This window comes from Cataglyphis hispanica, chromosome 22, assembly GCF_021464435.1.
Source record: "Cataglyphis hispanica isolate Lineage 1 chromosome 22, ULB_Chis1_1.0, whole genome shotgun sequence".
NCBI classification, from domain to species: domain Eukaryota; kingdom Metazoa; phylum Arthropoda; class Insecta; order Hymenoptera; family Formicidae; genus Cataglyphis; species Cataglyphis hispanica.
Window position 1 is genome coordinate 2,483,312 of NC_065975.1, and position 15,924 is coordinate 2,499,235.

A 15,924-nucleotide genomic window follows, 5' to 3' on the forward strand; every position below is an offset into this window, starting at 1 on the left:
CTTTTGTATAAATTTGGCTGGTAATCTCGTTATTCAAATGTTGCCGCTCCGATCGTCGCATTATATTTATCTGCATGAAATCCAGGATAAATAAATTTGTAACGCAAAATGTGAGAAATGGGACGACTGCGTTCGATAATACGTACGATTTTTTATCCTACTAGACGCAGATATAATGCAATACTAATCAAAATGTTTTCAATAAATTCCAAATGTTTTCAATTCTCCCAGATCGCAAAGGGCAAAAGAATGTAACTATCGATTTTCACTGTACCTTTCGCCTTTACGGAACGAGCCGTGTTCTCTTTATTTATACTTTTTCTGTACTTAAAATAAAGCACAGGATCAGATGCTTTAGAAAGAGAGGGGAGAGAGAGAAAAAATGGGAAAACGAAAAGTGTACAGAAAGGGTAACTAAAACGAATGGAATCTACAAACTCGTAGCGACATTTTTCGAGAACTGTTGCCGGGGAGGACTTTACAACGCTCCGCAGACGACATAATTGAAAAGGCATATTACATGTAAGGGGGATGATTTTCTTCGTATATCGCGTCGCAGCCAGCTACACGTCTATCGTACTAGAATATAGCGGACTAAAGTACACTGCACATGAGCGCGCTAATCTACCGTTTAACTCTTTGTACGATCACGCAAAATTTCTAGAAAAAAATATATGTGACTCAAAAAAATTATTCGAATCCTGTAATACGAGCGGAATGTTCGTATCCAAAAATATGAGCATCATCATCTACCGATCATCATCGTCCGACAAAGAGTTAAACGATCGTGTCGTTGCACGAACTGGAATAAAGGAAATCGAGATTTCGGTGACCGAGATCTCTCAAGGGACGAGAACGGGATGTCCTGCGTTTTTCCGAATCTCACGTAGTTTTTAGAGTCCTTTTTAACGCGAGCACGATACGTATGTACAAACGATGGCGTGATGGAGCTCGTTGCTCTGTGTTTGTAGCGTGAAACTCGTATGTCGCTCATATTCGAATCGATCTCGCATCAATTTGATTTTTCTTTTCTCTCTCTCTCTCTCTCTCTCTCTCTCTCTGTCTCTCTCGTGATTATTCCGTATTTCAAAATTGAATCAAGCACAATATTATTTTGAAATTGGTGTGTGGAATAAAAAAAATATTTCAATTTTCTATCTTAATAAAAAAGCAAGAAAAGTCTAGAACTCAAATCTAGAAAATATTTAAAAGTAACAGTAAGCTGCTTAAAAAATTAAAGAAATTTAAAGAGAGAGAGAAAAAAATACGAATAATTTATTATTAAAATAGTATATAATTAAAAGGTAATTAATATCTTTGATTTTTCGCAGATTGTCATTATGAGAAATCTTTCCAATATTCTATATTTCAACATATATATATATATATATATATATATATATATATATATATATATATATAACATCTTCTTGTATCTATTTCCAAGTCGCAAAGCAGCATCGATTATTCTGATTTTGGAGTAATTAATTAATTGCGCTAACGATCGATGGCAAACATTTAACTATTCCGACTTTGCTTTACTTCTCAGTGCGAATAGAATCGAGAGAGAAAGAACAATCCGAAGGATATTACGTTATGGGCATACGATTTTCGCGCTATTTCATTAATAAGAATTTGAAAATCGGAAAAACTCTCGCAAAGTTCGCGCGAGAAGAAGGAGCTGTCCGTTTTGTTCCGTTCGGAGAGCACGAGAGACACATTTCTGCGCAAGAGAATGATGGATTTTCCCATCGCAAATTTTGTACCAAAAGCGATCACCTGATTCTAAGTTTTATCGAGGCGACGTGTCCTATTAAAATCGATTGTAAATAAAGGCTCCGACTCGACATGTCACGATCAAAGTAATAATTTAGTGTTAAGCGTGCGGTAGACATATAATTATAATAAATTAAGGAGCACGACCAACGATTTTACGAAGGAATGCCGAAGATGTTTAAAGAATGTTTAAAGCTCTGTTTTGTAAATTATCGATCTGATTTTTGTATTGCTTTGCTCGTTTTTTTTTCTTTAATATTAAAGTGAGACAGCCCCCTCGTCCCTCGCAGAGTTTGTCCAGAACATCTAGCTGTATAATCATCGTCGCGGATCTATCGCGATCGTCGACCGACGTCCGATTTTCAAAGATTTTACGACTATTTCTCGAATCTACGTCCCGCACACAGCTCTGTAAAGCAACACACCCGCCCCAAAACATCGAAACACACTCACACACATACATTACACACACTAATTGTTCGTCCTTTTTAACAAATATAACAGAACTTACGTCTTACCCGAGAGCGAGAGCGTACGAGGCGGAATGTTATTGCAATGGAATTTTTGTGCGGGGAGGAGAGCGGCAATATCTCCTCCTTGTCTCTCGCGTGATGAAGGACAAGGATCGTCGCGTACCAGTAGCATTGCATTGACATGCCGTTTCGTTCGCGGTCTTTTGTAACCCTGTGCCACCTGATTTAATCGAGCGCGTCACGAGCGATTGAATCACGAGATCGGATCGGATCGGCCACTTTACGGCTTGTAAACGAAATATAAGTGTTGTTCCAGAGTTTCATCATAATTTCCGTTTATACCTACGAATCGAGGACTCTCGATGCGCGTGAGTAATCTAAGATCTCCTATGTAACATTTCAAATAAAAAGAAAAATTCCGACCTATGTCAATCAAGAGGAAATTACAAAGAATTTTTTAAATGAAAAAATGCAATGGAAAGTTACAAATCATTTTAATCGAGAAATATATATAGGCATATTAGATTCATTCAGCAAGTTTAACGACTCCAAGAATGTCCATTGTGAAAGATATGATCGCGATTAAAATATAATACACATGAAATCTTCAGCTATATATATAGAGGCATAAATGGAAATAAAAAGATAACGATACCCATGTGGACAATCGACTCATATCGTCTTCCTGCCTGCACAAGCTGAAGATGCTTTGCTTTTTTCTTCAACGCGTACGTGAACATTTTATTGAAAACTTTTAAGTGTCACTCTTATTTGTATCACTTTAATATGTAAATATAAAAATAATTGATAACTATTATGCGCACTTATTTTAACTGACTAAATTCGAAAATGAAAAGTACTTTCTTATTTCGTTGTTAGGAGCGCACTTGTCCAATCGATCTAGTGCTGCCATCTTACGTGAGTGTACATTGTTTACGAAAAATTTACGCGCAAGCGCGAAGCTTGATGTGTCATCGCGAACAGCTGATATGGGAGTATCTGTAGTAGAAGACAGCGTGTGACAGATCAATTGTGCGCGTCGCTGTCAAAAAAATAAATCTCGTCGAGAATATAATTTTCTCCAAATATATGTATAAATAAATATCATTTTAAAATTATCATGGCATTTCTAGAGGTTTGTTAGATGACTCGCTTGTAATTTATTTTGATTTATAGTTTCTTTCTCAACATATCTTCATAACTATCGTTTCTTTTTGACACTAAGTATAATCTAAAGTTTTCGACGCGTTGTCTTTTTAGTGGAGACGCTTTAATTTCTTCGATTTGAAAAAGGAAGTTGATGCAGGAAAAATCGCTGCCGCATTTGGAGTAAGATAATTTTTTCATATATTCTAATATAAATTAGGCGTATTTACTCTTCCTCAGTGTGGAAAAAGAGAATCTTTTATTTTAACTGATAATGTTTCATATAGGACGCACAAGTCGCCGCAGCTACCAGTGGCAATGGTAATCTCGTATTCGGGGATAATACAGGCAGCGTACATTTAATAAGCAGGACGTATGAGATTACAACGTTTCGAGCTTACGAAATTACGCTGGTATTGGCGCAACAAGTTCAACATTCTACTTTCCTGTTTACTATTGGTGTAAGAGTGCCATACTATGGTCATTTCTCGCAAGAAATATCCCTTTAATCAGATTTTATGATTAATTATTTTACTATAATACATTAACAGGAAGATGAGATCGGATGCAATCCTACTATAAAGGTTTGGAATTTGGCAAAACCAGATAAGCAAGGTAATCCAACATGTGTTCGTATAAGTAGAGCTATACCTAGTTACCGAGCAGTCCCAGCAACAGCTCTATGTGTCCATACTAGTCTTACATTGATGGCTATTGGATTCGGAGATGGTTCTATTATGCTGTATAGGTAAATAGAATGTATTATTTTTTTTATTTTTTATTTTTGTCAGACTATTATTAATATCAAAGTTCTATTTCTTTCTAATATTTATTTACTACTTCATTATATATCTTATATTGTAATATAATATATAAACTAAAGAGTAAAAATATTTTTTTCTATATTCAAATTTTTCATTTTCAGAGGTGATTTGACTCGAGAGAGAAAAAATAAAATAAAAGTTCTGAAAGATGTCAATCTGTCTATTACTGGCCTTGCAATAAGAGCGACCGGTAAACAAACGCATCTGTTTGTTGCTACGCAAAACAGCGTGTTTTTGTATAATATTACTGTTAAGGATAAAGAATTTAAATCTATTTTGGATACCATGGGCTGCACGCGAAAATGCAGCGTGCTCGCTGAATCCATGCAAGATAGCCATTTTATGATCGGACGTAATGACGTAAGTCGTACTTAATTTCGTGTTTGTGTTTTCAATTACACATATAAATAAAAAAAGAAAATAAAATTTAGTAAAATTATAAAATTTATAAAATTTTCAGGCTATTTATTGTTACACACCAGATGGTAGAGGTCCATGTTATGCAGTGGAAGGTCAAAAGATAATGCTAGAATGGTTCAGGACATATTTAGTGATAGTAGCGAAAGAAGCGGCAAACGTTCCGAGAACAACGACTATATCCGCCAAACCTAAGTAATTGATACAAGCACCACGTTTATTATTTATAGTTTCTTTACAATTATGCAATAATGTAAATATTTTAAATTTCTATAGCACAATAGAACCAATACCTCCTGGTGTTGATAAGCATATTATTACTGTACTTGATATCCAAAACAAGTTTATCGTATTCTCCGCGCCTATGGTGTCTGTTCAAGCAGTCCTATCTGAATGGGGTGGATTTTTTATACTTAGTGGAGACAACAAGTTGTATCATTTAGATGAGAAAGATTTGCAATCTAAATTAGCATTGCTTTTTAAAAAAAATTTGTATGATGTTTCTATAAGGTATATCATATATCTAATTGCAATGTGAAATTAAACCATTAAGACAACTTTCAATAACACGACATTGTACATATTTTATTGCAGAATAGCTAAAAATCAGCAATATGATGCAGAAGGTCTTATAGACATTTTTCGTCAATATGGAGATCATTTATATTCCAAGGGGGATCATAATGGCGCTATAGAGCAATATATAAAGACAATTGGCAAATTGGAACCATCTTATGTGATAAGAAAATTCTTAGATTCTCAACATATCGATAATTTGACGACGTATTTGCAAGCTTTACATAAAAATGGACAAGCAACCGAAGATCATACTACTTTATTGTTAAATTGTTATACTAAACTTAATCATACCGATAAATTAAAAGAATTTATTATGGTAAGTTTGTGCAAACTCCATTGTTTGATAAAATGTGTGATATGTTTACAAATGTTACATATTATATATATATATATATATATATATATATATATATATATATATATATATTACATAATTTAGACGAAAGATCGTGAGGTTGATTTCGATGTAGAAATAGCGATTAAAGTTTGTCGTCAAGCATCGCCGGAGGACGCTCTATTACTCGCGCAGAAACATGGTAAACACGAGTGGTATCTTCGTATCCAAATCGAAGATAAACGTGAATATAAAAAGGCATTGGAATACATAGCAACTTTAGAATTTGAAGAGGTATTATTATATTTATACATGTATGCATGTGTATATTTCTATAAAAGTAGATCTATATTGAAAAACGTTTCGAAATTTTTTTTTAGGCAGAAGCTAACATGAAGAAATATGGAAATATTTTAATAGAAAATGTGCCAAATGAATCTACACAATTTTTAAAAACCTTATGCACAAATTATAAACCTTCTGATAAACCTCTTGTAGATCAGGTATATGTACAGATCTCCCTCTTATATTTTTCTTTTGGTCTTAATTAAATTATTATATGAGAGGAAATTAAACAGTAGAAATATATATTCAACTTCTTTCTATAGGAAGCATTAAATGGCTATACAGAACAGCATGTCGATAAAGCCAATCCAGAAGATTTTATTCATCTATTTCTAAATAATTCTGAACGACTCGTAGAATTCTTGGAGCATTTAGTTAAATCAGATACAAGGTAACAATATCTCAAAAAAAGACATCTCTAAAAAAGACATAGATATCAAGAAATTAACTCTGTCTTTTCTTATATTTCTTGTAGATGGAGCACACTTGTTTACAATACATTAGTTGAACATTATTTACACGTCTGGTCGGCTTTAGATAATGATGTAGCTAAAATACAATATGAACAGAAAATTGTACGACTTCTGCAGAATTCCGAAGCTCATTACGATAAAGACCAAATATTAATACTTTGCCATCAGCATAATTTCAGGAAAGGATTGCTTTTCCTTTATGAGGAGAGCAAACTGTAAGTCATATATTACATTACGAGAAATTATATCATAAAAAAAATATAGAGATTTTTGATATTATTTTAGATATCAAGAAATATTAAGATTTCATTTACGCGAAGGAGATAGTGAACAAGTGCTCGCCACCTGCAAGAGATTTGGTCATCAAGATCCTAATTTGTGGGTACAAGCCCTGTGGAGTGTAGCTAAAAACAAGGATGCACCAACGAAACTTCTCGCGGATATATTAGCTTATATCGGTGAATATTCTCTGAATATATATTAATTATATTCAATCACAAATGCATCGAAACTATTATTTCAACTATTGTTTGTGCAGCTCAAGAAAGACTGTTGTCTCCTTTAATGGTTATTGATGCAATTTCCACATCATTAACTTGCACATTGGGAGATGTTAGAAGTTATTTGTGCAGTGTATTACGAACAGAAAATGAACAGACTCAAGCTGATACGGAATTAACACAGAAATACAGAGCCGATACTCTTAAATTACGGGAACAAATAGAGGCAATAAAGAATAGCACAATAATCTTTCAAGGATCGCGATGTAGCGCGTGCCATCATCAGTTAGAATTACCGTCTGTGCACTTCATGTGTCAACATTCATATCATCAACAGTAAGCTTCCCTAATTATTTTTATTATTTGTATATAAACCTGCTGTCACGTAATTTATATCGATTTATCTTTTTTTAACAGTTGCTTTCAAAGCTTTTCGGAAAATGAAAACGAATGTCCAGCGTGCTTGCCAAATAACAAGAAATTGCTGGATATTATAAGAGCGCAAGAACAGTCGAGAGACTTACACGAAACATTCCACAGTCTTCTCGATCGAGCGGAAGATCCATTTTCTTTAGTGGCCGATTATTTTGGTAGAGGCGTTTTCAAGAAATTAACAGTAATTACCGATACAGATAAATCGTTACCTACACCAACTAAGTTGGAGGAACCTAAATTGAATTATGGTCCGGGCGCGGAAGCTAGACTCAGATTAAATGAAGGAAAGAGTTCTATTTCAGGTATGATTTAATATTAAATTTTTCGAAATAAATTATATTAATGATTAATCGTTACACTTCTTTAGTAGGAAAAACGGAATCTCGACGCGCAGGATACGATGTTCCCACATTAATAACGGAAGAACGTTATCGAAATTTTGCAAAGCCGGACGTATATTCCTCATCATTAGAAGCGAATATATCGGGAACAGGAAGTGGTTTATCGACACCACATGGTAATTCCGCTAAAGCTTCGCCAGTGTCGATTAGAGAAGCTCGTATTTTAAATAGTACCACACCAAAATCATCGCCGATTGAAAAATCCTTCGTTCCCCCAAAAAATCCTATTGTGCCATTAAATCCTTTTGAGACTGATGATTATGACGAATCTAAAAATCCTTTTGCCGAAGATGATGATGACGATGCAAATAATCCTTTTATAAATAACGATAATGACGCGGCTGGCAATGATGATGACGATTACAATAGAAATCTGAATCCATTTGGTAGATAAATCACAAACACAATATTAATGCTAATAAATACATAAAAGCAAAGAGAAAATATTGTCAAATATATGCTTAAACAACAAGCAATGAACTTTCGAACCTAATATACACTATGTATAAACTTGTATAGTATGTACTTTAATTTTGTATGCTGTATAAATCTTATTTAGCATTAATATTATATTTCCTTCACTTCCGCAATTTGAAGATTTTATATGCTGTGCTAATCTTACTTATAAGATAAAATATTTATCTAAGAATTAGCAAAGAGAAGTATTTAAAGTACTATGCTTTCTGTATTTTCATAAGTGAGTATAGTAATTAAATTCTGCCAATTTAACAATGCTGGAATTTGAGACATAAAATCACAATTTGAAAATTAATTGCTCAAGATACATCAATTCTTGTTTATTGTAAGACTATGATATAACCGAGAATTAAGTAAAAATTTTAAGAGATTAATTGCAAATTGGCTGATGGAAATTTATATTATTCCATTGTGTTAATGTTTATATTTGGTTAGTTTCTTATCTCACAATTATAATTATTAAAATTGAAAGTGATAATCAGTGATAATCTTTAAAATTAGATTCAGTTCAATATAGACATGGTAAATATTATTATAATAATGATGCCTTTGTGTGCATCTATTTGTTTAAATAGAATAAAACACACATAAAAGCATTTAAAAAGAGACATGGATTAATGGATGTAAAATATTGTATAATTAAAATATATTAAAAATAAAATTTTTTTTCGTGAATTATGAATTGCGCAAATTGAGCTTTCAATTAGTTTTTGGACCTGTCCCTAATGCAGACATTGCGAAACCTTATATAAGTATAATTAATTATATTTTCTTATAGTTTTAACCGTTTTTTAAGGAATTTTAATTATTGACAGCGTTAATTAAATTTTTACGTTTATGTGATCGTTGCTGATATTATCAGCTGTCAAATTGATTTTTGCAAAATGTCATAAATATCAAAATATCGCGAAATTTTGTGCAATATTTTTTTAGCATATGTTAAGTATTTTTTCTATATTGTGCAATTCGATTCGGAATTTTAAATCAAAGGCCGAAAATTCGAAAATAATACTTTTCTCGGGAGATTTAAATATTTATTTGTACGATCCTAAATTTACTTTATGTACCTCCCGCATTTTAAGCAGTATTGGTCGCCTATTTTGCATATCCATTCTTCGGGCCAGTTGGACCTACCTTTCGTTGCTCCTGGCCATTTGCTGAGTTGATCTCGAACGAGAGATGGAAAAAGGAGATACATACTCCTTTTATCCCGGCTTCATATTTATTAGCCGCTGAATATGCAAGATTTTTCTTGCGTTTGTAAGGAGATAAACTCTTTTTAGCGGCTAATTATTGTCGCCGGTAGATAAGCGCAAATATTTCACGCTTGTTGATGATCGTATGATGATTGTTCGTTGAATATTTATTTTAATGTAACTTTATTTTGACTGAGACAAAGCCAAATTATCAATCAAAAATTTAATTAAAATATTATAATAGATAATGATAAATATATAAATTGAATTAAAATTTCTATTATTATAAAATTTATATAATAATAATATAGAATATATAAAATATAATATATAAAATTAATTCATATAATAATATATAATTTATAATAAAATAAGATTAATTTACACAACATTTATGCCACAACATTTATTAATATTTATTATTACATTACAAGTAATTTAATTGATTGAGCATTTGGCCTTACATCAATTAAAACAAAGTTTAAGAACAATCTACAAACAAATTCTACGATGAATGAGCTACAAAAAATTAGGCTAAAGTAGGCGCGCGTCATAAGAATAAATTATCATCATGTATCTGATAAAATTAGTAGCCTTCTTTATTCAATAACTTAGGTAAAATCTGACAAATTGAAAAAAATATTTTCTAATTTTCTAATCTTCCTTTTTAATTTCGACTTTAATTTACTTTTGCAATGGATGTAATGTATATTAAATGTATGTATATTAATGTATATTAAATATTAAACTTATCAAAAAGTATTCAACTAGTCCATTTTAGCTCATCCATTTAAAAGTAACGGATTTATCTACAATCTATAAGCTACAATTTATATCTACAATTTCTACAAATCCGTTACTTTAAAATTAAATAAAAATTTCTCACTCACCGGCACTGATGCGCAACAGCGGAGATTTGGTCTTGAGGCTACGTTGTCTGCAACATACAAATATAAAATCCAATTATAGCAGCAAAATATAATTAATATTTTGTGCGGAATATCTTATCCTTATGATATGTACAATACTAAAAAGCTCTATATAAATATGAAACAATTTTATAAACTATAAAAAAACTTTTTTCCAAATAAAGACTTTTATAGGATTTATGTAAAAATCTTTCTTTTTAATTTTTTCTTGTTTGTGAGACTGAATTAATGAGCGTACGTAATTTTTAAAAATTGATATAAATAATAAATACTCACCCTTGGGTTGCTCCGCCGGTGCAGGATGCCTCTCCTAGGCCTCCTCCTCCTCTCAGGATGTCAGGGTCGCTACGTTGATCTGAACATACAAATAGGAGATGCAAATTGTAGTAATGCTCAAAATAATTAATATTTCCAAAAATTTATTATATGCATTGAATTTTATATTTGATGCATGTAATAATAAGCAGATTAATAAAATACTTTTATAAATTTTGAAAAATCTACTAATAACTGTAATAATTTCATACAAAAGCTATTAGCTAAAAGTAGAAACTTTTACAAGATTATAGCTTTTATATATAAATATCTTTTTCTCTAATTTTCTCTTATTTAAATTATATAAGGAAAAAATTAAATTACGCGATTAATTGCTTAATTTAAATTGCACGTTTGCAATTAATAATTAAATACAATTAATAGATATTTAATAGATAATTAATATAAAAATAAAAATTACTTACCACAGAGTTGCTCCACCGGTGCCCGATGCCTCTCCTAGGCCTCCTCCTCCTCCTCTCAGGTAGATTCACACGCGCGATACTTTAAACGGCACACCCGCACTTTTATTAAAAATACTTCCGCACTTTTACGCGCGATACTTTAAACGAAACTCCCGCACTTTCGAATTTCGGCACGATCGAACCCCGTTTCACTCGAGAATCATACTGCGAGTCGACAAGTCGGGAATTCACGATTACTCCGAGCTAGGGTTAAGCGAGCAAAGGAAGAAGACGAAATCGATTGATGGAATCGACGCTCAATTCTTGTCCGCGCTTGTTCTCACCGAGGGCCGACTCGAACTTTATTAGGAACGATCACAGAGAACCACCAAGTTTCTATCATACAGACTGAAACTTACGCTTATCATAAGGCTGAGAGACGGGTCGAGAATGAAGATACCCAAGTCCTAAGTGTTCACAATTTAGATCACTTAGAAGATGAGAAATCAGCTTCTCTAGCGAGCGAAGATCGAACCTAATAAAACACAGCCAACTGTCCTCAATGCGATACAGTATAGCTGATAGACGGTACAAGATGAGGGAACGACGATTCAAAAATCGATCGAATTCTTACCGATTCAGGCCGAACCGTTCGTCGAAGCAGAGCGTGCCCCCAACAGCCAATTCTCGAACCGAAGTTCTTGATTAACCGCGCGATCATCGCATCTATACTATGCACGATCATACGTTGCTACGCGGCCGGCATTCACCTCAGCCGCGATACTGAGGCGTTTTAACGTTGCGTCTCCATTAATATATTAAATTTATTAATACATAAATATTTATATAATATATATAACATTAATATTGTATTAACGTTACCTAATATTATATAAAATTAATTATATTAATAGGGTATTAATATATTACCGATAGCAACGCTGAGAGATATCCCAGTTAGTCGGCAACGAAGTACGATCCTCGAATCGTGAAAACGGGATAGAAGTACGACGCGAAGACGCGACGACGCGAAAACGCGGTTATGCGGTTACGCGACTCTCTCGTTGCTCGTACGCTCCGATGACGAGCAACAAGGCAACGCACTAAGTCCTCCACAGATGTGCGTGCCACATATGAGTCATTGTACGACTCGTGGCAATGCAGTATGGACACGCGACGACGCGAAAACCGTCCGCGACACGTTGACGGAACCGACGCCGCGAAAAGCCGTCCGCGGCACGATGACAGCACTAACGATACGACGAGCCGTCCGCGGCACGATGACAGCGACGACGGCGTTGGGTGCTTGGTTTCCCCTTCTCAGTAACCTCAGGAGGCCTTTAAGGCCCTTAAGGTACCATCCGGGTACTATGCCCTCCCACCACGCCAAGGTTACACCCTAGGAGGGTATTATACGTATATAATTTTGTAATATGATATATATCGTATTACAAAATTATATACATATAACGTGAGATTATTATATTTGAGAATAAGAAATGTAGAGAAAAATCATTAAAAAAATTTTGTTAATAATTTTCAACTTCTATCGTTTTGATTTTGAATAAATAAATTGCGTGAAATATTTACTTTGATACGTGTTGTTAAAAAAAATAAAAGAATATATAATAAATTACTCACTGTATACTGTTGCTCCGTACATCGCTCGATATCTTTCTAGGTCTTTTTTCCTCTCTTATTTATCCTTTGCTGTTTAATCGTAACACTCACAGCCACTTCCAAAAACATAATTAATTAAGGTTTATAATCGTATCACACACGATCGCAGAACACTTTGCAAGGCACTCACGATCGAGAAACAATTACACGAGATATACATTTTATTATATTAGAGAGTAATATAGAAGATACGATTCCCGCTTGACATTTATACAAGACCAAAGTCATGCGTATTGTTACAAAAATAATATAGCAATCTTTTAATTAATCATTATTTTATGATCGCATTTTAGAAAAAAAATATCGGACAAAATATATTTGACTATAAGAATTAATTAAATAAATAATTATTATACGACCGATGATCAAAAGATCGTAACGAAATTCACAATTTTTATCCCTGTTAATTCGATTTTTATTCACACTAATGAATGATTAAGAATTTGAAAAAGATTTATATTTACAATTATTTATATCCGCAATATAGTTTCCTTTTTTTATTAAAAGTAAATCATTAATTGTAATAATCATAGATTATCATTTAAGAAAAGTATTTAAGAGTATGCGCAGTGTTTCGTACCACAACGTTACTGTTCGAGTGTCGCCGTACGAATGATAAGACCATGTATGTAAACATAAACAGGCAAAGGCCAAACACTATGTTATTGAAAAGTTGTTGCCGAAATATTTTACGTCCTATCATATTATATGTATACGCGGAGTATTAAAGTGTATAAATTATATCTAATATTAAGATTAATTATTAATTAAACAATTGATGTATCACAAAGTCTTTTGTTATGTTAATTACTCAATTTTACGATTTGATTATTTAATTGCGCGATAATCTTAATTCGAACCATGCCGAAGGTTAAAGCATTAGACGAAATATATTTAACTTTAAATATTTTTAAAGAAATAATTATTGCTTATAGGACGCAACAAAACAATAATTCATAATTTTGATTCCGGTCTTGATTAAATATATATATATATACATGACTCGAAATACGCGCTAAAAAAATTATCGTAGCAATATAATTACGTTTAGTTAATATTAAATTATAATTATTATTTAATATAAGCAAAAGATAACTAATTATTAATCCTATCAAATTATGTTACGATACTTGTCGCGATCGCGTTTAGGAAATGAATTTAACGGAGCATCTCTCGCACTGCTACTTTACTGTTTGAGTGTTGTCGCGCGAATGATAACACGTAGGAAAGGAATTCGAGTGTCTCACCCCACTACAATTCTATTCCAGTGTCGCCGTTGATACGTAAATAATAGGCAATGTTTATGTTACCAAGGCCGTCATGTTATTGTTAATATCGCTGCCGAAATATTTTCCGTACTGTGACGTATATACAAAACGGAATTATATTAAATTACACAGGAATTTTAAATTATAGATCAATTATTTGAATTAACAATTAATATATCACGTAATGCATGAATGAAACATTGTGTTACTAACACATGAGTTTCTTTTTTATAAGAGCATCGTGCAAATTAGAAAATTCTGATTACCACCGAGTTTCACGGTTTTACTGTAGCTTGCGATTAAACTATTAACGCGCTAAAAAAGTACATTTATAATCTATTCAAATTTTTTTATCTAAAAGTTGACTTGATTTTTGTTAAAAATATTTTATAATTTTTTTTTCTCATGGCAATTTACGAGAAACACTCGGAATGGAACAAAAATTATTTAAGAAAAGCATTTCTTATTAAATAATTATTTTGAAATGTCAAACACGTTTTATAATTTTTAGTAATATATATTTTAATTTTTAGTAATATATATTTTATATACGTACGTTATCCTTAAAGATATGATAATTTTATTTCTTTTTGTCGCCAAAGAATACAAATAAGTTTTGAAGATATTACGCGACACGTATACAAAAATACAATTCTTTTTTTCAACGCATGCTATCAATCTAAGAGCATGCCTTTCGCAAAACTTGATAATTATTCGTCTGACTCACGATAATAAAACGCGCGAAATAATACATTGCGCGTCCTAACACGATTCGACGCGATCGATGATGATCAATAGATAATACCAACCAATAATTTAAATTATTCAATTATTACATTATCAACGTAGATTCATTCGGCATTTCCGACACTTATCGCGCGCGACACTGCGTAAAAGTTCGAGATGATGCGCCATCATGGAGGACGCGCGGGCGCGCCGATATTTGGCGCGCAAATATTGTAAACGAGCGCGATCGCTTATATCACTTTATAATATTTAATTTAAAATTTAAAAATCTTATTTTAAAATCTTAATTTAAATCTTAATTTAAATTTAAATTACATTTAAATAAATATTATTAAAGAAATAATTATTGCTCGCAAAGAGAGGTAGCAACAAAACGTTAACTTAATATTTTGGATGTCTATCATTACGTTTTTCTTATTTAAATAATTAAAATAAAATTTACGTTTCTTATTTAAATAAATAAAATCAAATTTAATTAAAGTTAAAAAAATAAATTACGAAATACACGCTTCGAATATTAATCGTCGCGATATAATTACGTATGATATCACGTTAGTAAAGCATAATTGATTATTAATCGTAATCAAATTATTCTCCGATAATTGGCGCGATCGTGTTTGAAAAATAAATTTAACAGATTGTCTCGTATTACTTTTCTGTTCGAGTGTCGTCGCGTGAATGATAATAACGATAATAGATATTGTGAGAAAGGAATTAATGACGTAGCGTCTCCCACTATTACAATCCTACTGTTCAAGTTGCCGGTCGCCGTGCGAATAATAACAAAGCCGTAACACGTAAACAATAGCGCGTTAATGTTTACGCCGCCAAGGCCGCATACCATGTTATTGATAATTCGCAGTTGAAATTATTTTGCGTATTATAACGTATATATAAGCAAAATATTAAATTATACAAGTATTTCAGATTAATTATTTAATAAAAGATTAATTTATTACGGAGCTTGTTATTATGTTAATTACTCGAATTTAAAATTTAACTATTTTATTTCGCGTTCTTAATCCAAAACATATATATAAATTATCGAAAAGTTAAACTATAAAGCATCGGAAGAAATATATTTAATTTTAAGTTTTTTTTTTAAGTAATAATTATTGCCCAGAGAGAAAGAGAGAGAGAGAGAATTAGTTATTAATTATGTCAAATTATTTCCCGATTGTCGCGACCGCATTTAAAAAAGAAAT

At 32.3% G+C, this 15,924-nt stretch overlaps 1 protein-coding gene across 2 annotated transcripts; it reads left to right on the forward strand.

The window, feature by feature from the left end:
- The first annotated feature begins 3,230 nt into the window (after positions 1-3,230).
- LOC126857556 (vacuolar protein sorting-associated protein 11 homolog) lies at positions 3,231-8,845 on the forward strand. 2 transcript variants are annotated; one of them, XM_050607105.1, is made up of 16 exons: positions 3,231-3,384; positions 3,510-3,578; positions 3,683-3,856; positions 3,947-4,143; positions 4,321-4,579; positions 4,680-4,831; positions 4,913-5,146; positions 5,231-5,531; positions 5,655-5,843; positions 5,930-6,052; positions 6,158-6,285; positions 6,370-6,582; positions 6,653-6,825; positions 6,906-7,203; positions 7,285-7,604; positions 7,673-8,845. In XM_050607105.1, exons 1-16 carry the CDS (start codon positions 3,370-3,372, stop codon positions 8,095-8,097), a joined length of 3,270 nt encoding a protein of 1,089 aa, XP_050463062.1. In that variant the 5' UTR covers positions 3,231-3,369; the 3' UTR covers positions 8,098-8,845. The 2 variants fall into 2 exon arrangements, with proteins under 2 accessions (XP_050463062.1, XP_050463061.1); XM_050607104.1 differs by having other exon boundaries at positions 3,232-3,384; positions 7,670-8,845.
- Positions 8,846-15,924: the final 7,079 nt, after the last annotated feature.

What these genes read in the sequence shown, in the direction of transcription:
- LOC126857556 (XM_050607104.1), top strand. An exon ending in TTAGTTAAATCAGATACAAG is followed by an intron (nt 6,286 to 6,369) that starts GTAACAATATCT and finishes TATTTCTTGTAG; the next exon opens with ATGGAGCACACTTGTTTACA. An exon ending in CAACATTCATATCATCAACA is followed by an intron (nt 7,204 to 7,284) that starts GTAAGCTTCCCT and finishes TTTTTTTAACAG; the next exon opens with TTGCTTTCAAAGCTTTTCGG.